Source organism: Stigmatopora nigra, chromosome 1, assembly GCF_051989575.1.
Source record: "Stigmatopora nigra isolate UIUO_SnigA chromosome 1, RoL_Snig_1.1, whole genome shotgun sequence".
NCBI classification, from domain to species: domain Eukaryota; kingdom Metazoa; phylum Chordata; class Actinopteri; order Syngnathiformes; family Syngnathidae; genus Stigmatopora; species Stigmatopora nigra.
In genome coordinates this window covers 18,931,604-18,958,344 of record NC_135508.1, presented here as the reverse complement: position 1 = coordinate 18,958,344, position 26,741 = coordinate 18,931,604, and the positions used below count along the sequence as shown (strand labels likewise).

Below are 26,741 nucleotides of genomic sequence, written 5' to 3'. Positions count from 1 at the left end.
TCAGGCCTTGGAACATATCGCTCTAAACGGCACTGAAGTTGTGGGCATGCACTGGTTACATTGCTTTGTTGGAGTGTAATAGTTTACTAAAACAAGTGAGGGGCCGCCCCTCACTTATCCATTGTCACCCAATGACCTTGAAGCAGCTGACTGCTTAACCCTTTTAACTTTAGCACATTCATTGACATGATCTTGAAAGGATCAACAGGGTTTAGGTATATAGTAGCACAAGTCCTCATTAGAACTGTAGGCTTTGTCGCACAAGTCTCCAGCATGCTTCCCCCTCCGAGCCCCCCCACACCCTTCCAACCCCCCTATTCATACCCCCACCCAGCAACACCACCACAAGAAAGATAGCACTATCTATCCTGCGTCCCGACCCCCCGGGCATTCTAATCTTTTAATTGAATCTTTTGTAATTATATTGAAATAACTGCAGACTTCCATCAGAGTGAAATTATCAGTGGCCAAACGTAGCAGCGGTCAGGGATGCCGTTAGTTTTCCTGTTACTTCTGTTAAGATGTACACACATTTCAATCACCTTGTGATTTCACGGCACAATGATGAATAAGTTGAGTAGAAAATTGGGAGTTAGGCGTGTGTTTTGGTAGGAGAGAAAGATTTCCCCTTCTTGTGACCCTGGAGAACTACTAGGCGTAATTGCTTCATTCTTCTAAGCAAATGAACATTGACAGAGAGGCGATTGGTCTGCTCAGGCTCCCTCAAATGGCTTCCCTCGCAGTTGACTAATCCAGTTCTCATTGACGTATGACTAAATCAGTGTCCATTATCTTTACGTGTAAGGCAGCTCAGATGTAGTAGCAGCCCCGTGGCATAAGGCACTTAAGGCACTTTTCAGTGCGGTGACAAGGCCACCACACATGGAGAAGAACTGACATTGGCCAGGCCGCAGCCCCTGACTAACCTCTGACATTGAGGTCTCACTCTGTTGAACAAAAAAACAGGAAAACTGACCACACACTTTTAAATCCTCCAATTGTTCCTGGGCCGACGGCCAACAGTAGTGACACTTATCACCGCCGGAGATTTACCACCAACACAAAAGGATGCATTCATTTTGTAGCCAGATTTGGAAAGAATGAACGTTTTAATGAGACTTTGTATACTTTCTCTTCCCTCAAACTGCAGCCGTTTTCAAAGAAAGAGTTGAAACTGTACCGTTGACGAAACAAAACAAATGTTTGACCGTTGCCTCATTCTGCGACTCTGAGCAAATCATGTGGTTATTTTGGTGTGCCGTATCACGAGCCCGACAGGCTTTCGTGCAGTGCAGCTGGACCAGCTATAATGAGATATCACTCTCAAACATCAATTCATCAGACTCATTGAGGAGGACAATGAGGGGCAACTGCTTCGGTAAAGAGAGGCATTATAGCTCCCCGTGTCAGGATAGGGTGGCCTTGTTTACAAAGGTTATTGGGCTTGAAACAGTACACCGCAGCAGCCTCCACTTGGCTCTGCTGTGCTCCACTCCACTCCCTTACCCTCGAGGCAGCTTCTCAGGACTTTTTTTTGTACCTCTTTGATTTTCTGGAACAAAGCCTGAAAGAAAAATGTTCTTTTGGAATGCAGAGGTCTACTTCTCAAGCACGTCTATTTGTGTGAATGGGTTTACAGTAAGGCAGGAGAAGAGGTTATAGATGCCTGATTGATTAAATAAACAATTCTCATCTTGTTATCATCAGGACTGGGCTCACTAAGGAGAGCAAGCCGTGATGGCTATAGTCCCCCCTGGCCTAGGCCTCCACTGACAGGGCATCTGTCTTCATTAAAGCTGAGCCAGTGTGCATGACAGGCACTGAAACGCTGGTGTCTTCACGATTAATGAAGACAGATGACCCAGTCCCCCCCCCCCTCAGCCCAACAACCCCAGGCAGTGAAAAGGAACAAAAAGCAGGAGAATGGCCAAACAGAAATAAATGAAAAATGATCAGAGGCCAATTCTGTTTACCCAACTGTCTCTTCTCCTAGATTTGTTTCCCCTTCACATCGTGCTCCTTGCCTGCTTCACACTTCTCCCAACATATCATAGACACACACACACACACACACACACACTCCTTTAGCACACATTGGAAGTGTATGGAAATGTGCCACAGTTTTATCTGTCCACAGCCAGGCCCCTTGTTCCAGTCAGAGGGACGAGATGAGACGAGCGAGGGAAAAAAAACCCTCCCTGTGCGCATTCCGCATTTCTGATTTATTCATCCATTTGCCGTTAAATAATTCATCTCCTTATTAATTCATGGCTTCGTGTTAGACTCAAGAGGAATATCATTATCCATCTAGTATCCAAAAGCATAAACAAACCTTCGACCTTTTCTGCGCTGCAGTGGACTGCGTCCAACTTACTTTTATCATCTATAATATCGGGCAGGCACCGTTTGTCATTTACATTTCACAAGAAACCCACCACAACCCTTCTTTCTGGTGTCGAGCCCAAATGACAAAACGTGGATTAAGGCCAGGCACGTACACACACACACATGCACACATTGAGCATATCATATCATAGCAGAGTTTCTCTCAGATGGCTGAGCAGCTCAAAACCAGCTGTGGGCTGAGGGGTGTGGGAAGAGGAGGAGAGGAGACTGTCTGTCCCAGTCTCTTCCTGTGCTGCTCGCTAGCCCCTGACAGCAGCCCCCTTGGCCGAGCCCTGAGGGGTAAACAAGCCAGCTATGAAAGAGAGAGAACTAGGGAGTAAGTGTCTATTGAGAAAAAGAGAGAGAGATTGAGAGAGTGAGGGTGGGAGAGAGAGCGAGAGAGAGAGAGGGTGAGTGAGAGAGAGAGTGGAATGGTTGTGTCATGTGAGAAAAAGCCAGACACGATGCCACTTACACTGGACGCTGGCACTGCCTGTCCAAGCAAAGGGGTCCAGCCCCGCGAAGAAGGGGCTCGCCTTCCGCAGCATACATGCACCACGGCTGGTGACATCATAGAGCTGGCGGGGGCCCATTCCCAACGCCTCCATGCAGTCAAACATGGCACCCCCCCACCCCTCAGGAAAAGATTCTCCCTCTACGTGCACTCAGTCTGCTGCCGTTCACGTCAGCGGCTGCAACAAACTGCAGCAACAGCTCGCTGGAAATGCCGCCGATCCTGTCCGAGTCGTGCTCTTTCGCTCCGGGCCGGAATGCCGATCTGCTTCCTCCCTGACAGATCTGAGTGTGGCTCTTAGGTCTCCCCCTTGCCTGTAGTGCCTGAGATGCTTCCTGTCTGCTGTAACAGACCTAAATAACAGCCTCTCACAGCTTTCACTGAGACCCAGACACTGCGGAGTGAACCAACTGCCTCTGCGTGACGCTCACAGAGGGGGGAGGAGAGAGAACTAGAATGCCAGAGAGGGAGGCGAAGGCTTGGGAGGAGGGTTGAGGGAAGGGGTGGGGGGCAGTAGAGGCCGACCGAATAAGAGGAAGAGCTCATCTGGTTAGAGGACAAACTTTATTCTCATTCTGTACCAGCAACATTTCATATCTCACGCCCTAAACAAAAACAAACATGCCCCACCGCAATATGCACGCCTCCATTCGAACCATATCCCAGTCCTGTTTTTTCATCGCACTTCCCCCAGTTGGCCTTGCAGTACATATGAGCCCCTTACACTCCCTCCTCTGAGCCCCCGTCTCTAATCATAACCATATTAAACTCCTGCCACTAGTATTGTGAGTCTGTGAAAAAGAAAAAGACAGGGTAGGGTGTTGGTGTGTGTGTGTGGGGAGTAAGGGGGGCTGCAATGAGCTGGAGTTGAACCCAGAAACCAGATGCCAGGATGCAAGTCCCTCCCTTCTCTCATTCCCCCCCAAAAAGAAGTGAGGATGGGCAGCTCTTTCTCTGGAAGTGTTTCAAGAGTGATGAATGAGAGATGCATGACTCAATCCCTGCAGTGCTATTACACAGACAAATAGCACCGGTACAGAAACACACCATGCGCTAGACACACTTCTCACAGGTTCACTTGACCTACGAAGCTCTATGTACATGAGATGGATTCATCCAAGTGTACTGAATTTGAAGATGCTTCGGGCATCAGTTCACATTTAAGTCCCATCTTATTTTTTTTTATTTGGCTATCACAATTACATTTAAACTGTCTTTCCCTTCTGGGGATAATTCGTCAAAAGCAAATCAATGATTGCTCTGCTGAACATAAATAAGCTCAGTTCCTAACTGTTGCTCGGCAGACGGATAGACCCTGACGGCACTAAAAGCAAACAGCCTCATACAATGCAAGCTATATGTTAATACAATGGCTTCAGACTGTGAGCTTCTCACATTCGTCTACCCCTGTCAGATCAGTACAAGTGGTACAGCCCAGAAGGCAAAAAAGACACAATTTCCTGTCAATCTATGCTGCTGGCGAGGCTCTCCATAAACACACATTGCATTCTGCCCCCTCCTCTTCCTTCTCCACTGTCTAAAACTTCACTCCTTTTCCTGTCTCATGAAAAAGAAAAAATATACTCTCACATCTTGCCTTTTTTTTTTTTAAATTAAATTGCTTATTTAACTTCAAACTTTCTGCTAAAGTTGCGAGCACTTCTCTTTTTCCAGGTCACGTCAGCATCACACAGTAGTGCGCATGCATGCCTTGACACAAAACACTTAGGCGCACACATTCTTTGTTGCAACAAACAGTAAACAACATCAGTAGTTTTTATTCGGTTCCCCGTACAGTTGTCAGGTCATAAAGAGGAAGCTTTATAACAGCTACAGAAAGGTTAGATAAACCGTCATCTATCAAAGATGTCTCTGCTGGTAGTTTGTCGCCAAAATATCTTGGACCTTTGTTTCAGATGGAATTATCACAACCCCGAGTCACAAATGTAGGATTCACAAGCTGTGCTCCCACACACATCTTTCATCTTCTTCCTGACTTTTTCCTATAGCAGCTCATTTCACAGTATCCTGGAAAATGAACTGTCCAATCCCTCGGTGACCGCATGTTCAGCGCAATATCAACGTTTAGTTTGCCAGAACCACTATTTGCTCCGATGAGCTGCAACGCAACCGATTTATAACGCAGCACCAAGGGCCAAATCTCCAAAATTATGTTTTTGGAGATTAATGGGCCATAGCCTTTTCTTTTAGTTTTACCATTTGACTACATAGGTGAGTAGAATAAGAATGGCTAAAGCCAGGCCGTCCACTTGAGGAGGGCATTTGAGGAGCTTTTATGGACTGAGTTGAGACATCTAATCTACACATACTCACACATTCTACTGCTGACCCAGGCTGGTCCCTACCTCCCCACCCTCCTCCTCTTCCTTCCCCGGCCAGAGAGATTGAACTCAAGAAGAACCCCCCCTTGGGCCACTAACTTTCTCCCCCCCAAAAAACTTATCTCGCCCCGGTTCCTCAGTTTCTGGCTCACGAATCGCGTACTCAGTTGCTTCCCCCCTGTACAGACCCTCCATTTCAATAAGTTCCCCATATCCAGTTTTTCCTGACTGCATGATTTGTTTTGGTTGACAAATTTCTGCGCTTTTGTTCCGGGTTTGGGGAATGTTCCATTTTCAAGCCCGGCTGCCAAATGATTTGGTGCGTGCAAGGAAAATGGCAGCTTTTGTTCTCAGTGCCTCTTGTGATATGATTTTGTAACAATCACGTGTCACCGTTTCATCTATATAACTAAAAAGGCAGCCAGCTGGACTGAGTCGCATTAAAGTATACACCTGTGTTAGAATCCAAGAAAATCAGGCTTTACTACTGTCTGGCACTCCGATGCCGATTACAGATAAGACGTATACAACACATTGTTGCTACTTCCTCTGTATACAATCATTCAGGTTCCAGCCAAGCAGTCAACAACACAGTGGTGTGTGAGGCAATAAACGAGGGTTTCTTTTTAAAATGGCAAATGCAGCACGATACTTCTCTGTGCTGAGGAATGCAATGGTGCGGTATGTGGACATGCAGAGACAAATTGGCTGTGATGATAGAGGAATAACCCCTTCTTACAAGTTTTCAGCCATTTTCAAGGTGTGACTGAGCTGATCAGAGCAGAGTGCGCAATCCTAGTTTACCTCCCTGTCACATCCATCAAGCAGCAGCCAGTTTGACATGTGTTCAGCTTCAAATAAGCATGTAGCCTCCTGCCATCGAATGCTCTTTCACTCTATCTCTGGGAGAAATCTGATGTGTCAGTGAGCAGAAAAATGGGTAGTAAGATGTCCGAGTTATGAGAGAACATGTTAGTCTATGTTTGCCTCTGTTCACATGCTCGACCCCTAAAGGCTTAACACACTGCTACTTTTCACAACATTATCAGGCCTGGACATCTTTCAGCAGCCTTTTTGTCTCTCTGCAGGCCCACAGCAATGACGTTTTGCTACTCGAATTGTGTGGAATGACAGAGGGAGTTGGGGGGGGCCACAGTCTTTTTTTATAGCTAGGCCCCAAAAACCAGTCTAGTAGTATATTTCATTGCAAGTGGCGCCTACGCCTTCTGGAGACCCTGCCCCCTTCCAGTTTTCATAGTAGCCTCTTTATCTACATAAGTCATCTTGTCAAGGCTGCAACGCAATTTGTGGCCTCTCCTTCAACAGCAACCTTAGCCGACTTTCCTCTCTTCTTCTCTTCCAAAGTAGGCATAAGCGCCCGAAAAGTTTCTGCGAGTTTCTAGGACTTAGGGCGATTGGCTCCAACTTGAAAAAAGGGATAACAAGAGGAAATCTGAGGGGAAGGCAGCAGAGAATGCGAGAGGAGAGAGGAGCGAGCGAGGGAACTTGAGAGTGCATAAGCCACCAGGGTTTAGGTGGATATCATTGGAGAAGCAGATCTAGCACGGCCTATCCATTTCACAAAAACCTCCTGGGTGCTTAAATTGTCAGGAAAACTAAGAGGGTCTTTCTGTCCAATCCTGCTTTATTTGGTGAATCCTGACCAGCATCACTTCAAACCAGAAAAGAGCGACGTGCGGGGAATATCTTTCCAAAAAGGAGTCTCAGTAAGCTGTCCTCTCACAACTGGTGGCGTTCCAAGGAGATGAAAGCGAGGATGTCAGATGATGCAGAATTGTTTATGAAAGGCGAAGCGGCTATAAGCGTCACTGATAGATCAACGGCGAGCGGTGCCGCACAAGCTGTCACCAGTGCAAGAGAGGACAAATGGACCAGGGCTAGCATGGTTAATTTGCTGTGTATATCATGGACGCCAGAGCAGTGTTGACAGGAGGCAGATGGTTCTTTTATTTCTGATGAGGTTTTGGCCTTTGGAACATTTCAATGGCTGCGGGGCAATTAGCAGAAAGTCAGGACTTTTGGTGCCTGCGCACTTTAAAATGGGGAAGATATTGGAACTTGGTAGCGTGTATATCACTTGAATTGGATCATCCCGTATTCGGGAAATGTCTTTGTCGGAGTAGCAAGAGGGTGAGGATGCAAAAATAGGAAAGGCATTTTACACATACATAGATAGTTAATAGTAAGTTAAATAGATACATGAATAAATATATAAATAAGTAACCGTGTTGCTGAAATATATATATATATATATATATATATATATATATATATATATATATATATATATATATATATATATATATATATATATATATATATATATATATATATATATATATATATATATATATATATATATATATATATATATATATATATATATATATATATATATATATATATATATATCTCATACCTTCTGTCAAAATGAAATATGGCTCTCACTAGATGCAACAAAGGAATTGTATTAAATTAAAGCAATAGTTGTTTTATTCCAGTCATTTACAAAAATTCACCCGTCTCTCATATTTTTGATGCAGCATGTTCACGATCATATAAAGTTGTGTGATGCATTTTTTCAGTTCCAACTCATACCTTTACGTCCACAATCCATATAGTAGCTTTAATAGTTATCCCAGCTTACTCAGAGGTCATGTGATATTTCACATTGATACTAGCAAATGCTCAAGAGTAGTTGTGACGTTTATATCGGCCGACAGCAGAGGGTAAAATTACCAAACATGGAGGAGCCCTGAGATTGTTGAAGACTGATGAATTATTCTGTTTCATTCATATTCCGCTGATGCAATATTAATCAGAATATCATCTGTTTAATAGTGCTAGCACATACAACCTTTTTTTTTGCAAGAAAGCAAACCACTGCATGTTTTTTGTTCCCTTTAAGGATGCTTATTTGTCATTTTCCACCACGGGTTGAGGTCATTGCACTTAGCCTAAACAACAAATAAATCAGTAAATGTCATCAAGCGCGATAGCGGTAGCCAAAGAAGGATTATGTGTCCTGCAGCAGTTTTGTGTCAAAAAGCGAGGAGACGATGCCGTTTGTAAATAGCATGTATAAAGAGCATGGGGAAGGGTGTTGGGTCATCCTGGCTTGCGAGGGGGAGCAAGAGGTAGCAAACTCGAGCTCATTTTACCATGCAAAGCCAAATGTCTCTTCTTAAATACATATGTGCGCTCACATGAGCGCAAAATATGCATCTGTGCATTTCAAAACTCATGTACTTGACAGCTACCCCGGGCAAGGCTGAAACCAAGCACTTCAATCATTATTAAAATAAATAAAGCACCACAATGTGCTGTTTGTACTGTGCTCAACCCGTCAAAGTATGCTACTCTCAGATATTTGATGTCTTTTCCTATGGTCTTTGACCTCCATTATAATATGTACTTTTTACTTTCTCTGACAAAAAATGGTCTCTATATACCAACCCCGAGCGCCATATGCCAAACAGAATCCAGTTTTTTTTTCTCGAAGGAATGCAAGGAGTGTTTTTAATTAAGTCACATTTCTTTTCACTGCCGTCCTGACTGAAGGTTGCGTAGGTGCAAATACATGCACTCATGCCTGGCAGCTATGATGCTAATGCCATTGCATCAGTGTGGGTGTGAGCTATTCTAATCCATATGCGACAAACATTAAAACGTAACATGAGATGACGGCTCCTCATCTCCACAAGAGGCACCACTGAGCAGACGTAGGCAGTTCTTCCCACAAGTTCCAACAAGCCATTGACTGTCATTCCTATGACTACTGCTGTTTTAATTTCATCCCACTTTGTTCCAGTTCTCACATCTGAGTCTCTTTCTTTCCTCTCTCTTCAAATCACGTCAGCAGGCATAAAACCCAACAGGAGGCTTTGAACAGTCAATCGGAGACCTCGGAGCTCGGTCTTGGCCGTGTCGGCGGAAGGAAATGACCGAACAGCTTTTCAAAACATCCCTGTGGCTGACTCGGGGGCCAGGGCTCCGGCCTCCATTGGCAAAAGCTTAGAGAGGTGTTTCACTGGCTCAGTGGCGATGTTATCTCATAGTAAGTGGCCTTAATAGGCTTCCAACTGTTTGTTTGAAGGACTCCCATAATGACAGGGATCAACTGATACTGGCCTCTGCTTCGGCACGCTGTAAAGAGGCTCCTCTCATGGATGAACAAACTTATTTCCCGGCTATTAAGCACATTTGGACCAATCCGCCTCCTGCGACGTGTAAAAGTTCAGTACGGTTGGTTGTCTTTCGTCATTTGGAAATGACGCCAAAGCTATCACTCGCTACATGTGCAAACACAGGCCGGTCATCACAACCCTCCCCTTCTCTGTCTCTTCCCACCTCTGTGCAGAACAGGTATTTCCAAAGACACACTGGTGCCAAAAGAGCACTGCGGCGGGAGCTGCTCCGACCTGTTGGCACAGAACTCAACAATAGTAGGTGTCACAGGAGTAATTACACACACAGCGATGAAGCTGGGCAAGAATGCGATGCTATTTGCCACATGCACAAAGATATGCAGTTTTACTCCCTTTATATGGAAGGTATTTTCTCAGTCTGGTCCACAGACACTCTCGACAACAATAAGGAGGCGTGTCCAGGCGGCTCTTGGTGAAGAAGTGGAAGCAGCAGAAAAACAGGGTCTGCACAATTTCTCAACTGAGGCCTTTTGTTCTTTAAGGGAACATTGAGCAAGCAGTGACGCTGCAGTTATTAAAGTGACTCGTAACTAGTCACTACAACTGTTGTGCAACTAAAAAAAAGCACATTTAGTCATCAAGTCGCATAAGAATGTGTTTTCTAACCGATTGATAATTTTAGTGTGTAGGATCCTGTTGTTGGGTGTTTGTTTCTTTGAAATATGTTTTTAGCTAGTCTTATCAACAATTTAGTCATGTTATTTCCTCGGATCTGTGCAGTTATTTAAACAAATGAAAGTCCAAAAGTGCATGCAACAATTTGAGACGAGGTGTCACTTAATGTTTTTAGAAAAATGTCATACAATGGATTGGGTAATATTGTTAAATATTTTCATTTTACTGTGTAACTAACTAAAGCTATTAATGCGAGTACATTCATTCGTGTTATATTGCAACTTTAGTATGAGAAACCCAAAACAATATCTCATCACAACATTATCGTGAAAAGATTTTTTCGTTTTTTATCACTGCATTATTCTTCTAATATACTATCTTTATTCTGTGCTACTTAAACATTCTTTTAAATAACATAAAAATGCTCTCAGCTACATTAACAAATTTGTATATGTTCATTTGAATTCACTTTAAAAGTCATTTTTGTTCCCGACTGTTTTGGAGTAATAGCCATAGCTTCATTTTTTTTTTTGCAACACAACTCAGTCAACAACAATGATAACGCGGATAACAATAATAATCTATGACCCTTCACTAGGTTTCAAATTTTCCCCAATAGGGATTTGTTAACTCTTTTGGGCGTTCAAATATAAATAAATCTGACTTGACTTGTTCTCAGACAATCCAAAAGCATGCATGTTAACTCATCGGGTGCCGTTAATGGGGAAAGACACACCAAATATGCTCTCATAATAAACCATTGTTTCATTGATCACACAGTAAGTAAATTTATCATATTCCCACCTAGGACATTAAAACTAACGAAATGAATCAACAACCATCCTACTGATGGGACTGGTTTTATTTTAAGTTCAAGGCAGGCTAAATTGTCCTCAAGTACAAATATTTATATAAATTTTACCCTCAATCCACTAATACACAATCCCTTAAGATCAGCAAGGGCGAAAGGTTTAGTGCACTATATGAGTGGATAATAATAACAGCGAAAGGTTCTCACTGTTTAAAACTATTTGTCAATGAGACCAACTTAAACTCTGACCCTGACCTTATTTAAGCTCCATTTACAGTCCCACCACGTGGCCCGGATGTTTCCACACAAGCTGTTCATGTACGAACTTCTGGCCCATGTGCTAACTTGTGCTCTGATACTTTTTCTGTTTGATGCCACAGCGAAAAACCAAAAAGAGTCCATCTGTCAGCGCATTGGGATTTCATTCTGCATCAAGGGGGGTTCGTCTCTAGTTTTTGGATGAAAGACAGGCTTGTGTGAGGCCAGATGAGAGAGTGGGAAGTGCCTCTGCTCACATGTTTGCATGTGTGTATTTGTGTGTTTTCCTAGCAAGGCTTGTTCTTGGATTCCACCACACCGGGACATCACCCCAGGTGTTTAACTCCCCTCCCTTACTTTCTGCTCCACCCCCCTATAGTCTCTCTCTCCCCCTCTCTCTCTCCCTCTATCTCTCTCCCCCTCTCTCTCTCCCTCTATCTCTCTCTCCCCCTCTCTCTCTCCCTCTATCTTTCTCTCTCTATTTCCCCCCTTTCTTTCTCTCTCTATCGGGTTCTGTGAAAATATCTCTAGGATTAGGTGGGTAGTAGCATCTTCGAAGTGTGGGGGGCGAGGTAGTGATTGACGGCTGAATGGTTGGAGGGGTGCTCAGGCATGCTGCGGTTGAAAAGGGACGGGGGTGAAGTGGGAATCCACACAAGGGCGGATTTGGTTTGGCTTGGCGGGGGACACTCAGCTGTTGCCACCCACACCCATTATAGCCTCTCCACCTGCCACCCCTTTTCCACAGCACAAGGTTGAAATTTCAAAATCAATTCTGCTCACATTTACTGCCATGCCCGTAAAAAAGGACTCACTTAAAACCATCCCAAACTGGAAGTCTTGCAGAAAATATGTCATACTCGCCATATGTCAAATGATGTGGAAAAATAATAATAATACCCACCATTACTTCAATATATATTTATATGCTTATACTCGAGGATGGCCCCCTTCACATTTCCATAGCGTAAAAACTCTCTCCATTGGTAACAATCTCTTCTTTGAGATCCATTTTCCATACATCTTAATCATCCCATCCTGACAAGTGAGAGGACAACAGTGTCGCCTGTGGACGTTTTTGAAACTACAATCCAAACCCACACATCTGTAACTTGAAGTTGACTTCCTCTAATGGTGAGGTGATCGTGATTTTGTCTTACTAATCTTAAAAAAACGTCCAGTTCAGACAGAGGTTCCTATTTGCGTATTTTTGTGTGTTTATTCTTAAATATTTGACAGTGCCTGAGGCGCACGTCACCTCACCCTGGAAGAATGTTGTTTTGTCACTAATTGCAGATTTGTGGGTTGCCTGCCTGAAAGACTCACACAAACCCCCCTACATACAACCGACACACCCCCACGCACACAGGCAGAGTTTGCGGACACAGCCGCACTATATACACACTTCTATAAGGTAACCACAGAGACTATGCAATCACTGCATCGATGGAAGTGTATTTTTCCCCCTCACAGTTCCATTGTGGGATTTTTTTTTTTTTTACACCAGACATCCTATATCACAAGCCTCCTGTCAAATTTTCCATGTCTACAAAATTACATGTAATAAAGGGTAATTTAAGTCACCATATTTTCCACTTTCCATTGGACGTCCAAATTGTTCAAAGCAGGTTAGCCAAATGATTGTGGGCCATATACTCTAAGTACTCAGGGCTTCAATGGAAAATGACATATGAGAGGCAGGACAAGTCAAATACATATGTTGATGATGAGAACTTACATAGTGCAGCCATTTCTTTGGGGAGGTCAGCACTGAATCTCCCAAAAAGGCTGCTCTTGGCCAGCAGGTCAAAGGGAGAGTGGCTCCTCATTGAATTGAAAGCGAAGGGGTACACGGCAGGTGGGAAGCCCGTCATGTGGCCCACCTGCTGTTCCCTGTTGGTAGCCATGGCGATGACGTACCAGCAGGCCCGCTGGCGGATGGGAACTTGCTCACCAGTCACCCTTGGAATTCCCCGCAAACTTTGTGTCCTCTCAAAATGTTGTCAGGATGTGGGAGAATGGATGAGTAAGGGTGAAGTCCTCTTGTTTAGTGGGGAACTGCACTTGAGTGGAAACTTTCAATTTCTGGGGAAGAAATGACAGAAAGGCTTGTTATTTTTTCATTTTATAGCATGGAACACAAAAAAATGAACATCTGATTGGCATGAACATGGTACTTATAAGTGATTTCTGTTAGGACTAAAATCATGTTAAAAATGACAGCAATGCTGAAACACACGGTAAACGGTTTATTCATAATTATAATACGAGAATGATGTGAAAACTTGACATGATTAGGTATAAGGAGAAGATCAGTGATGGCTAGTCCCTGCATAGATGTGTGAGAGAAGAAGAATGAGAGGAACATCCAGAAAAAAATGGGAAAAGCAGATAAGATAAAAAGTTATAACAAGGAAGATCAGGAGGTGGGGGGTTTAGAGGAGAGAGAGAGAGAAAGAGAGAGCACTCTGTTCTTTCAGTTTTGAAGAGCTTCCAGACTTGTGCACTGATTCCAGGCTATGCCATATGATTTAAATCACCAGAACTCTGCTATAAAGAGCTTCTCTGTTCCTGCTGCCAGCCTAGCACAGCAGCCTGCATCCCTCTCACCCCCACCACCACCAGAGGCCCAGACACAGGGTCCATGGGGTGGTGGTGGAGGGAGAAAATGAGATTCCACTGATTGCTAACTGCTGCTGTCACTTCCGACAAGCTTGTGTTGAGGTAAGGTTCTAAAACCCCCCAAAGTCATTTTGGCTGAAATCTCCACCAGCCTCTTGTCACTCATACAACAGTATGCACGTAAGCATTTGTGCTATTGATTGTTAATGCAGGAGCGTCAAAAGAGAGAGAAAATGTTTTTGCCGACCGCTCCCTGAGCTTGATTTTTTGGAGTGGGTGGTGTGATGAGCTTGTTTTCACAGAATGTGGCTTTGAAAATGAGCAGAGCCAAGGAATTCGGTACCGCTTGTGGAAACCCTCCAAATTATGGGGATGAAGTCAATGAGGTTGATTAGAAGGGGAATCCTGGGGAACATAAATATGTCCATCAGTACAAGGAAATGAGGGAAAAGATTGACATGGGGAAAGAAAGAAGGAAGGAAAGAGAGAGAGAGGGTAGAGAAAGAGAGAGAGAGGGGAGAGAAAGAGAGAGAGCGAGAGAGAGAAAGAGAGAGAGCGAGAGAGAGAAAGCGAGAGAGCGAGAGAGAGTGAGAGAGAGCGAGCGAGCGAGAGAAAGAGAAGGCGAGAGAGAGAAAGAGAAGGCGAGAGAGAGAAAGAGAAGGCGAGAGAGAGAGAGAGAGAGAGAGAGAGAGAGAGAGAGAGAGAGAGAGAGAGAGAGAGAGAGAGAGAGAGAGAGAGCGATGGACAGAAAGAACAAAAGAAGGAAAGAAGGATGGACAGTGGCAAAGTTTGGGCACAGGGGGGCACTGTGAGGCGGCGCCATGTCCTATTTACGAAACTGGCAAGGAGCTTTCCAAGGCATTTCTATATACCACAAAGTCTGAAATACATAGTACAAACGCATGCAATTAAGCACTTGGGGGAAAAATGACATGTGTTAAAACATACACACGCACACACCTCTCACCCATGCATCTTTTCCAGTGCTCTGGCTTAAGCCAGTCTCTCTCTCTTTCTCTCTCTCTTTCAACAGAGCCAGTTAATTACACCCTACTGCTGCAGGCCGCTTCAAACCACCACTAATTTAGAGTTCCATTACAGTAAACTATTCCACATGTGCATCCAGGGTCTGGGCAGGCTCGGGTGACCACGTTTCAGGAAGGAGCAGCCGTCAATAGGCACCAACCCCCATCCTGCCAACATAGCCTTACTTCCATCTTTCTTTTCAATTTCGCACCCTGGTCCCGCTCTGCAACCCTAAATTTACGGACATCGAGGGCAGCATGTAGCTGGTGCCTTTGGGTCAGTGGGTTCAATCATTAGCAAACAAACCAAAAGTTGACAGAAGACTTTAACGCTGGGGAAAAGGGAGATGTACAATGCGGGATGGAAAATCAAAAAGTATGCGCATGATGTGTTTGGCCCATTTGGGTAACTGCCTCATGCGCTCTTCAAAGAAAGTGAAATCTGCCAGCGCTCAGAGTAGAGAGTAGGATAAAGGCTTATGTATTCTCACAGGAGTAAACAAGAGTGTATTGATCCATCTATTCATCCAGTATTGCAGCCATGAATACAAAGGCGTTCTCAGCTACTACTGAAGCTACTCAGAGAATGCAAACCTAGCAAAATTACCCACAGAAGGAAAAGTCATAAAGAAAATAAGCAAGGAGCAGAGAAGGCAAACAGCCTTTTAAAATAGAACACGGCAGATTGACTCTCCTCCCCAAACCCAATAATGAATTAATAAAAGCGAAAAAGACGGCGCCAGTGTTTTTTAATGAGCCACATCAGTCCAGAAGTTTTTTTTTTTTTTTTTTTTTTAAAGAGTCATTTGTGTTTTATTAGGGGCTCCTGTGGTAGGCTGGCTTCGCCATCGGGTCGGGCTCTATAAAGGGGGGGATGAGGGGAATTCGGAGTGACTTCATCCGCTGCTGGAGTGGGCCAAAATGGCATGGAGGCCCTCCCCACTTCCCTTGAGCCTGGGGGGCACACAGGAGGCAGCAGGCGGGTGAGGAGGAGCACCAGGTTTTCAGACTACTGCGGGGACTTTCCACCGTTGGCCAAGACAGGCCGACTGGAGCAAAGTGTCCGACCTCACAGTGCGCCACACTGTGCTGCAGCGGCTACGTTTATTACGCTTCAGATTATCTGCAGAGTTTATCAAAACCAAACCTTTGCCTGTAGCAATTGAATCAAGTCACTTAATTTGGAGATGGCTCAACAAGACGAGGCACGCTTGGGCGCAACCAGACTCGTTTGCAAACTTTTAGTCATGACAAGGTCAAAGAATGGAGACAAGGGAAGCAAAAAGTTGGCGCCTGAATTCACAGCATGCACAGTATAACGCAGGTCATGTAGATGTTGCTAAACATGGCTTGCGCTTAGTTAAATCACATTAAACACATTTAAAACTATTCTCCACTCCTGGAGGGGCCAGATATCTGACAAAGAAAAGAAGCTGTGTGCGTCAAGTTCCACAAATCGGAGTTCTTACACAATGAATTATTCCCAGATAGCCTAGGTTGAGCTGTATTAGACATGAATGGCTTTTGTTATCGACAAAGATATACTCCACCTAGACTAAATTCCTATTCAAAATGGAAATACTAATCAATAGGAACATTGATGGTGACCATTTATAGGAATCATTCCACTCCACTTCAGGGCTTGAGTCACACCTCTCGCCCAGGGTCAGCTAAAATAGATACAAACCCACCCAAAAACCTGATTAGGATAGGCAATATATAAATCAGATGCTGTGATGGTGTGGGAGGATTACTTTTTTATATCAGTGGTGTACAGAAGAGCTAATGTCATGTTAGACAACAAACTAGTTGGGCTAGTCTGCTGATTGAACCCAGGAGCACATTAAATGTTGCTTTAATTGCAAAGTCACAAGTTTGCAATTATTCTTAACAGCCAAATAATATACTATTATAACCACCTTTGGGTCATATGAGATACATTGATATATGTCATCCCAACTTTGTGTTGGTACGTATTTGTTTTTAGGGATGTTTTATAACTCATCGCCTAGAAAGAAAAAAAAAACATTTTAAAGACCACAAAAAATACTTATTGAGCTGTAAGCACATACAATCCTGTAATAATTAAAAGTCATCTTTTTTCCAGATATTTGATATGACGCAAAACTTTTGTAACTTCCTGCCGTTGTTTTTTTTAACTGTATCAAAAACGGTTGGAACTGATGACTTCACATTCTCCTGAAAAGTAACCTGTATTCTTGGCAGAAAAACCATGGTAGACTAACGTTTTTGTTGTTTTGTTTTTTGACTTGTCCACTCATGCTCACTCATTTTCAACAAAAACCTGAGCATGTCTTCCAGGCACTGTTCGTCACAATGATTTATGTTCCATAACTTTGTAAAGGAAGTGATTGGAAACACACAAGGTTATGTTAGAGTTCTGGGTCACAGGTGAAGTCATATTACTTCACATGTAAAACTATTCTCTTTTTAAAGTGACATGACAGATGCATTGATGTCCAAACAGACATTAAGGGATCATTTTATCATTTGACTGATGGCGTCAGTGACTTTTTGTCTATTGAAACTGAAACACATTATACTGACCCTGATTTTTGAGCTGACAACTCAACGTCTTTCAACAAGTGTGTGGTTAATGGCTGGGGGAGAGACACTCAGTGACAGACGACTCGCTGTGGCCAAACACACCTGCATTCCATCACCTCAAACTTGTTTGACATCTGCCTGCTCTTGGCATCGCGCAAACACGTATTTGCTTACACGCAACAATGCAAAGTAGCACTTGGGTGCAATTATTTGACATTTAAAGAACAGCCTGTTCCCTGGGAGTGCAAATGGGAGAGACGATACACAACCAAAAACCTAATTAAAATAAGGTAATTGTGTTCTCAACATTTCTTGCTTTTTGAATTGACATTGCTCACTCGTTTTTTTCTCGCAAAGAGTCTCTAAAAACAGCAAGAAAATTATGGAAAATTTTCAACTCAGCAAGACACTTTCTTGTGATGATGTCATTCTCACAATTTTCTCTTTTTCCATGATGTGGTAGAGCATTCTGGCATACTGAGCACTCAACTTTAGGTCCAACAAAACAAGAACACGCACACCACAACCGGAAAAGAAAGATGATGGAATACAATTTTTAGACATAAACACAACCAGACGATACAAAATCACCCATGAGGGAAACTTTCTCTCCCTTTTCAACAAGCGAAAATGGAAATGTTTGTAATCCTCAATTCAAGTCTTCCTCTATATGAAGATAAGTCATCGCCCCAGGAACTACAGCAACACAAAGTGAGCCCAAACAAACACAGGCAAAACACAAAATGCTAATATTCTAATTGAACATGCAAATATACACAAACACACCTGTAAAAACAACCATAGGGAATGTACTGCAAATTATTTCCTAGTTAATTAAAGTGCAACGGCAGCAAGATAGAAGCCTCTGTGCGCTCCCTCAAAAAACAACAACACAACAAAAAGAACACTTGTCTTACCTGCCATCCATTAATTCTAAAGAGTGCAGCCAACAACAGGTTTTGACAGCTCTCTGCTTGAATTGGACAGAATGGGGAACACTTTTGTGTAGCAATATACGGCTCATAGGATGAAGAAACAAAAAAATGACTTATAAACAAATCTTCCACTCCGGAGGTCTCATCCTCCAGTCCAACTAGTGTGCTTCCGCACGCGTCTTCACTTAGCAAGGCTGTTACTTTCTCTCTCTTTTGAACTAAGCTTCACTCTTACGTCAGGTCTACCGGGGGAGATAAAACTGCAGATGGCAGGTGCGGCGCTTGACAGTCGCCTTTGCAACACGGCAACTCTGCACGAAAGCTACATGCACAAGCCAAACAAGTAAAAACACGCAATGACATCAGGCGCCCCATCGCTCCGATGTAAACGCCGGTAACAAGTGGAACCTGTTATCCATGGCAATATGCCAGAATCAGGAGATACAATTCACTGACAGGCGACCGACTATGGGAACACAATGAATAAACCTTCCGTGTAAACTAAGAGGCACACGGTGGAATAAGGTTATGCTACTAAAGGTGTGGAAAACAATCCAAGTTTCCAGCAAAAAAGGTCAAGGACTGGTGACTCCTCTGGTGAATAGACATCAAACACATGCAGGCGTGTACACACTAACACACTCACATATGCTAATAATAAAGAGCTCCACAGGCACTGGGTAACAGCCACTAATAAGCACATGTGTGCACAGAGAAGCACACAGGCAAAATCACGTCCTCAAGTACGTATTCATGCGAATGCGGTGTGTCGTCCACAAAGCCTAATGAAAGAAACGTGCGTGTGGATTTTTTTATTGTTTGCTCATGCTCGCCTTTGATTGAGGCAAGTGTGATATGTCTTCATTTTTTTTTTTTTTTTTTTAGAAAAAAACGCAAGCTCTCACTGCAAACAAAGGCTGAAGTGAAAAAGAAAAGCAAAGCCTGGCAGAGGTTTTACGATCTTCAAAACTTTTTTACACGTTAGCTTACTCACCAGTTCCAGGGCAAACAAATTGATGGCTTGACGCTACGGTCCGATGAGTGGAGTTAGCCTGGAGGAAGGTAAAAAAAGGAAGACGAGATGTGTGCACGTTCTTCAGAGTCCTTCTGACAGCACCAGGAGGGCAGCAGCCAACCTCTCTCTCTCTCACACACACACACACCCTCTCGCTCTCTCTCTCTCGCTCTCTCTCTCTCTCTGTATCTCCCTCTGTGGACTTTCTCCTCCTTCTCTCACTACATCTGAAAATCACTCTTTCATGCACGCTAGGAAATAATTATACTCTGATTCATAATGCAGTCCTCGTTCACGTGACCCGACACTTCAAATATACAGCACATATTTTCACAAGCCGCAAAACGTCTGTAGGGAAGAAAAAGGCAATCGAGCTTGAGTTTCTGTTTTTAATTCTCTGTCTTCTTGTCTATTGGCTGGGATCCTTTTCTTTCCTTCATCTTCTTGGCTACTGACTTGTTTGCCTACTAACTGGGGTCACGCTGTCATCGAAAGTCGCAAACAGTGAACTTGCTGCTGAGAATCTCAGTTAATATGCATTGTCATATTTTGATCGGGCCCAGATGGTGTTTATGAGGTCGTTCTGCCTGCCTAGAGAAGTTCACTTCATGAAACTGGATGACACATTTCACCCGTATCTGGCAACATGAGTTCCCCTCAAATCAGTTGAGATTCAATACTAGGAACTACGCCGGGAAGTCAGTTGGCATGCAGAACTGAAAGCAAGATGCTCTTATTGAGGCTAAATTAAAGCCAGAATTTGGCTTTCAAAGCATTTTTGAGGGATATACAACATCTGTCCACATCCTGACAAACATTGTGCTGTTGAGAATGCATTGAAACACAAGATGGCTTTCGCAAAACTTCGTGGCTTAGAGCAAAATGGTGGCACGTCAGTTGAAGGGGAAGTTCTGCATGATGGCAGAGTACGCCAGCGACAACTTTGGGTGTGCCCCTCAATGTGCCCCTCTTAGCCATATGAGATCATATGTTTCAGATCTGTTTATGTGTTTGTGGTTATGGGCGTGTGCCTTACTTTTCTCAATGTAATGTTTCTCAAGATGTTTTGGTTATGGGGAACAGTTGACAACCCTTTACCGAGTGCACATTGATTTTTAACTGGGGTGCAAGTGACTGTTTGTGTATATACAATATATGCACATATATATTTATACATACATACATACACATATATATGTATGTATGTGTGTGTGTGTATATATATATATATATATATATATATATATATATATATATATATATATATATCTTTTGCATAAAGATATTTCCATATTTACATTATTAACATCATGTCTCTGGATTCCCAATGGGATGCAGTCACAATGTTGTCCCAAAAATCTGTATTTTCTGTTCTTTGATTGGTTGTTCAGAGCAATCAAAATTGGAGTTGGAAAACAAGTGTGCAGTGATTTGGACACATAACCTAAATTGGATAGTCAGCATCTTTTGTAAGTTGTTTGAATGTTAATTAATGTCAGATGATGCACGTGGCACTTGCGTATGCTTGTTTGTATAGTTTTGACGTTTTAGATAATTGGCCCAAGTACCAAATGCAAGGCCTGCCATCGTTTACTGTCATAACAGCAAGTTGAACCACAAAGCATTCTGTTGAATGTTGATTTAGTTGACATTGAAAACACTTTTCACGGAACTGAAAAACACTTGGAAACATTTTTTCTACAGCCACGAATATGTATTTTAAGTAACTCTGAACAAAAATAAACAAAAGCTACACAGTCTCAAATTGGTAGTAAGATGTTAAAAACAATGGGGAAGCTAAACACTGGCCAAATGAATGCTAATTCAGTCATAGTTTTTATATGCAGTAGTTATGGAAATACAAAATGAGCATAACTGAATGGTTAAACAGGCACACGTGCTGCTGCGTTTGCTTTTCTCTTTTTTTTTCCTCCCTCCGCGACCTAATCATATTCAGGAAGCGCCCATCTTAGCCACTGTGCAAAGGCACCTCTACAGATCCTTATCTCGTTTACATTTGATTCGTGAGGTGTTCCTTATGAGGCCACTGAAGCTAAAAGAAATCCCTTAACTGTTTATATAGCAGCGCTAAATCAGCAATTGCATAACGTGTAACAAGATGGCAAATACCTCTGTGGGACCTTTAAAGACTAACTGTAGTATTTAGTGGTTTGGGTGACGTGAATTTCAAATCAGCTTGATAGCATCGAGACGACTCTAAGCATACGTAAGTGACTGAATGTGCAGCGGAGTGCACGGAGATGGTGTCAGTGCACAGGCTGCGCTGTGGCCCTTATTAAATGGTGATAGAGGGAGGGAATCATGAGTGTGTGTGTGTGTATACAGCGTGCACTCGCCGTCTGCTCCTCCTCGGATGAGTGTGCGCAGGCAGTAGCGAAGAGAGGGTCAGAGGTTACTAGTGTTTGTGTTTCAGTGTCAGTGAAGTGTGCTTCAGGCAGAGATTTATGATCATTGTGTCTGGGAGGCTGCAGAATGGGGGATAATGAAGACAGATCAGGGTGCTATCTCCCTCTCTGGGCACCACTGGAAACATGGCCTCTTGCCCCCTCCATTCGTGAGTCATTAACTTCAGCCGGTGACATCACAACGCGCTGCCCTGACATCAAACCAAACACGACACTCGTTCCGGCGAAAAGCTCACCGCGGGGAGTTCAATTCCTTACAGGAAGTCATCCGGCAAACATGGGCAGTGTTAAAGGCGCGAAACTCTGCGGTTCCTCGGAATGTGTTTATGACGGTATGAAATATTCATAAGAGCCGGTCGTGTGTTTCCACTTAAGATTCAACATATTTGCATTCACAAAGTAATGTAGCCGAGGCCTGGGGCTTGCTGGCAAAAGGAAAAGGAGCAAAGGGAGGCGAGGAAAGAGCAAAGCGTGCTGACAGAGGACGCAAGAAAGGGAGGAAGTGAGGTCAGTTGGTTTTACAGACAAAAAGGGTGAAAAAAAAACAGTGATCGTGTGAGAAAGGGGTACAAAATGCGACAGGGAGTCACGGTGAGGGTGGGATTGATAGAGGTGTGGATTCTAGTGGGAGTGGGGTTTGATGAGATTGGCGAGCGGGGAGCGGGTGCTTCTGACGGCAGGTTTTAATCAGTAACAAGATGCCTGCATTGAGATCACCATTTCCCCACGTTGAAATTGATGTCACGTCACCTTTGGTAGCGCCTTGGCGATGCAAAAGGGGGAACCAGCTCGTACACAAAATACACTAACACTTTCTCGCCTGTGGACTTAAATACACATCGGAAGAAATGAAGGAGCTCATTCATCCCGCCTGGCAAACTCTGCTCATTTATAGTCCAACTACCTTGAAGTAGGCGATGGAATACTCACCGGAAAAAGACTTAGTCATGGTTAAAGGAGAAATGCATAAGTGCGTTAAGGCCCAGTACAGGTTTCTACCACAATGTATTATTGGAGCAAAAACAAATGAGCAAGAGGTTGGAAGAAAGTTCTCCTTTTACTACACTGGAAAGTGCAGGGGGAACAGGGGGGGGAAAATAGGAGTGTGCATAATTTCGGGGTGCATTCAGAGGTTGCGGACACAGCTACCAGTGTGTGTGCCAGCAAATGAGCGCTCTCCAGCCTGTTCCCCCAACATGTGTGTTCAATGAAAGGTGAACGTCTCTCCTGTCTATACTTTCCTCAAAAATCAACCATGATGTCACCATGAACCCATCTTGAACCCACCTCTGTCAAAAAGCATTACTCCAGCCCTCCCTTTCCCTCTCAGCCTCATTTTCTGTTCCACCTCTCCCTCCTTCATGCTCTGCTCCTGCCTTGCAAATTCTTCTCCGAGCTCCCATTCTTTGCCTTTTCCTCCTTTTTCATATTTCCTTATTTTCCGCCTTTCCCCCTCTGCCTGTCTGTTTGTCTGTCTGTCCGTGTCTCGCTGTTGCTCGCTCTTCTTTTGACAAGGACACGCACATATTTTTGGCAAGCGTGGTTAATTTAATCACCCCAACACAGTGGTTGTTTGCCAAAAATGCCAGGATGTTCTGATTACCATAAACTTTGTTTAAGCTGCGGTTTGACCCAAAAAATGCTCCGATTGCATGAAGGGAAGCCAAGCAAAATAAAAGTAGCAAAAGTAGGAATAAAGGGAGAATGAGAATGTCAGAGGGAAGAGAAGAAGAGAGGGAGAGGGAAAAGAGGGGTGGTGGGGGCAGCGAGAAGGCAGCCAGAGAGCCACATATGGAAGTGATTCTGTAATTACTGCAAATCTGTGAGCTCAAAGGGAAAGGTCTTCTTTTCCATGCCTCTTTCCCTGCACATAAAACTACCCTTGTGAAAAAGCTGGGCACTCAACACTACTGCAACACAAACTGCATTTACTTTTGGCGCTGCTGTTTCATACATAAACATGCAGCGTTTTTCCAACTTGACTTGACTTTTATCCACAAGAAGGAAGTGTGGTTGATCGTGCATGGGGGTTACTTTTCTGTATTCTTTGGTTGCTGGCTCTGCAATTTTTGTTGGGGGGGGTCTGATCACAATCAACCACCATGCCGGCTAATCTAACGCAAACTGGGAGGTTCTGCGTGGAATAAATTTAAATCTCTCATCGGCCACGCAGTTGGCTGTCATTACTCACATAAAGGCCACATTCAACAAGTTATTGGGTGGGGCGCCGAGGGGACGGGTGGCAGGCAGGAAGGCAAGCTTGCAGACTTGGGATGGTGAAGAAGGCCGTCTAGGCAGCCTCGGGCGGACCACGGTGCTTTGCAGGTGTGTTGGTAGATACCCGTGCTCCGCTCAGAGCCCACAAAACACTCTGTGTAGGCTATAATTACACTCTACCCTGCCGGGACGTGTTCTGCATATGACTGCGCGTTTCTGACATCTTTACAAGACGGTAAAAAAAAAAAACATTCATTTTTCTGTACCGCTTCTCCTCAGAAGGTTCGTGGGGGTGCTAGAGCCTATTCTAGCTGACCTCTGGCACCAGGCAGGAGACACTTTCAATTAGTGTCCAGCCAATCGCCTGGCATGAAGAGAAAAACAAACATTCATGCCCACACTGATACCTTAGGGGGGTGTTCAACCAGCCTACCGTGCAAGTTTTGGGGAGGTGGGACAAAATGCTAAATCCACACAGTGAGGCCCGACCTGGGATCAAACCCACAACACCAGAACTGTGAGCCAGACGCGCTATGCACCACGGTAGAAACAAACTCGCTTTGTTTAATACCAGGCAGGGTACGTTAAATTAACGAGGCAAAAAGTTAGGTGGAGTGCAAAGCCTACCTTTTCATACGCCCGCAGCAGTGTGCCGTGTTTCGGTCTCAACATTCCCCACAAGTTCTGTGATCGAGCGAGTGAGTGACAGGCAGAAGGCAGAAGGCGGCACACTTGACTGAGAAGAAGACGACAACAAAGTCACTCGACATATTCTCAAGAGTCTTCCTCCGCCAGCGCGTCAAGAAAACATGACACCATTTGCTCTTGACGCCTCACAGATAAACATTGGAGTCATTTGTCAGATTACCCTCGTTGGTTGCCATCGCTAATCCGTCACTGAGTCCTTTCCCGAGTAGGTTAGGGGCGTCGATAGGATCTGCCGAGCGTCCATTTTCCTGGCACGGTGGCTCCCTCTTGCCCTGTGAAGGAGAAACTGCAGCAGAAATTGTTCATTGCAATTTATACCAATCTTTCAGAGGATTTTTCACAAAAAAGGACACTATAACTTCCACAGGTCAAATCAAAAGCAATTTAAACACTTTAGAGTGCACCTGACTAGAAACGATAGATGGACTTGTCGCCATTTACCTACTGAGCACCAGAATCAAATGTGGGCTTCAATATCTTGCTCATGGGTCGTAAGACATAATCAACTGGGATGGGAATCAAACCCACTTCCCCAATTCAAAGCTGCACTGTCCAGATTTCAAAAAATTAAGAAAAAAAATCTACATAGTGTATACCCACATTGGAATTTCACCTGCTATTCTTAATATGGGATGCTTACACAGATGTTAGAGAGAAACATTTGATTAAACTAAAACAATTTTATTGAACAAACTACTATTAGCATGTCAATGTGTGTCCTCCTCATTTATATTCTGTGGTCTGTTAGGGGAGACAGACACCACAGTTCTGTATTGTGTTCTTTGAAGTACTCTGAAACAATAAAACATATATATACATTTAAAAAATGTCACTATACTATGTTTACAAATATGAAATAAATAAGATTCATTTTACCCTAACTTCTGTTGTTGCATGAGATCATGGCCTCCCTAAAAATCCCCTTAATTTTATGTGAAATTGCAAATGCATGTCTAACTGGTGAGTCTTTGGGTAGTTTTGTGTCACTTTGTCTTCTCTTTTTGACTCAATGTAGATAAATTTATAAAACAAATTACTAACATTTGATCTCCCAAAATGGAGTCATTAAACATTTTGGTGTGGGTCATATATTTCTCTTTCTTTCCTCAATTGCTTTGTGTCGATCAAAGGACATGCTAAGATGTGTTTACTAATGGTCATCATAATTAAACACTTCTCGATCTTCACTATTTCACTATTGTGAAAACTATATATATGAGTACATTTCAGATACTAGTCCAAAATTGCTAGTGATGTCAGACACCTCCAATGTTTTCCAGGCTGTTTCATTGGCAGTGTTGTTCATATGAAAGTCATCATCATATTAGATATAGATATAGACAAAAGATTACAAAATGACAATTTTCCCTACTCACGTTGCTGGGGGTTTCTACCTTGTCAAACTTTTATTTTGTGTGGTTGTCTGCTGTACTGCAGCCATTCTTCCACTCAGTTGTGTAGAGTATAATGATTTTGATTGGAAAAACAACAAAAAGAAAAGGCAGGGTCAATGTGCCATATTGTTCATATTTTGGGTGTAGGAAGAGGATAATACTAAGAGCAAAGAAAAAAAACGAGCACGGGTTGAATGGGAAGACGAAACTACATGGCATAACTTTTCGCCAGACCAAAGGATTTGTTTGCATATAAAACCCCAGAGAAAGTAGAAGTAGAAAACAAAGTAAAAACTTTGGGTCATGTGACCCTATTTTACTTTTGCTTCTTCATATTTCTGCTAACATTCTGTACAAAGATCAGAATATTTGGCATTAATATTTCATTGGGTGTAGCATAAAAATGTAATGTAAAAGTAAGATAAACGATTAGGCGTTTCTCGATCGCTTATGTTTATTCTTCTTCCAATGAAGATCCTAAATCCAATGGTTGTCTCACCTTATCTTAAATTATCTGGCAGCACCCCATAGTTGCTCTCACAAGCAATATATTATTTGAGAAAGGATTTATTTCTTAAATTGAGTCACTTATTTCCTCATTCTACTTTTCATCACAACACCAATAAAAACAACAACATATGTAGTCTTATTCTGATTGTATTCTAAATACGTAGATC

The 26,741-nt window shown here is 43.3% G+C and overlaps 1 protein-coding gene across 4 annotated transcripts in view; it reads right to left on the bottom strand.

Moving 5' to 3' along the window:
* rarga (retinoic acid receptor gamma a) overlaps window positions 1–24,955 on the bottom strand; it is a 41,301-nt gene extending 16,346 nt beyond the window's left edge. Inside the window, exons 1-4 of one of the 4 annotated variants that reach the window (XM_077718021.1) lie at window positions 24,831–24,955; window positions 24,590–24,698; window positions 19,299–19,356; window positions 12,893–13,239 (exon numbers count right to left, since the gene is read on the bottom strand). In XM_077718021.1, coding sequence (XP_077574147.1) covers window positions 12,893–13,061 — 169 coding nt within the window. In that variant the 5' untranslated portion in view covers window positions 13,062–13,239; window positions 19,299–19,356; window positions 24,590–24,698; window positions 24,831–24,955. Of the gene's footprint in view, window positions 1–2,860; window positions 3,326–12,892; window positions 13,240–18,286; window positions 18,306–19,298; window positions 19,357–24,589; window positions 24,699–24,830 lie in introns of those variants that run through there. The other 3 variants (XM_077718020.1, XM_077718022.1, XM_077718023.1) reach the window with 3 other exon arrangements.
* Between the last annotated feature and the right edge of the window lie 1,786 nt (window positions 24,956–26,741).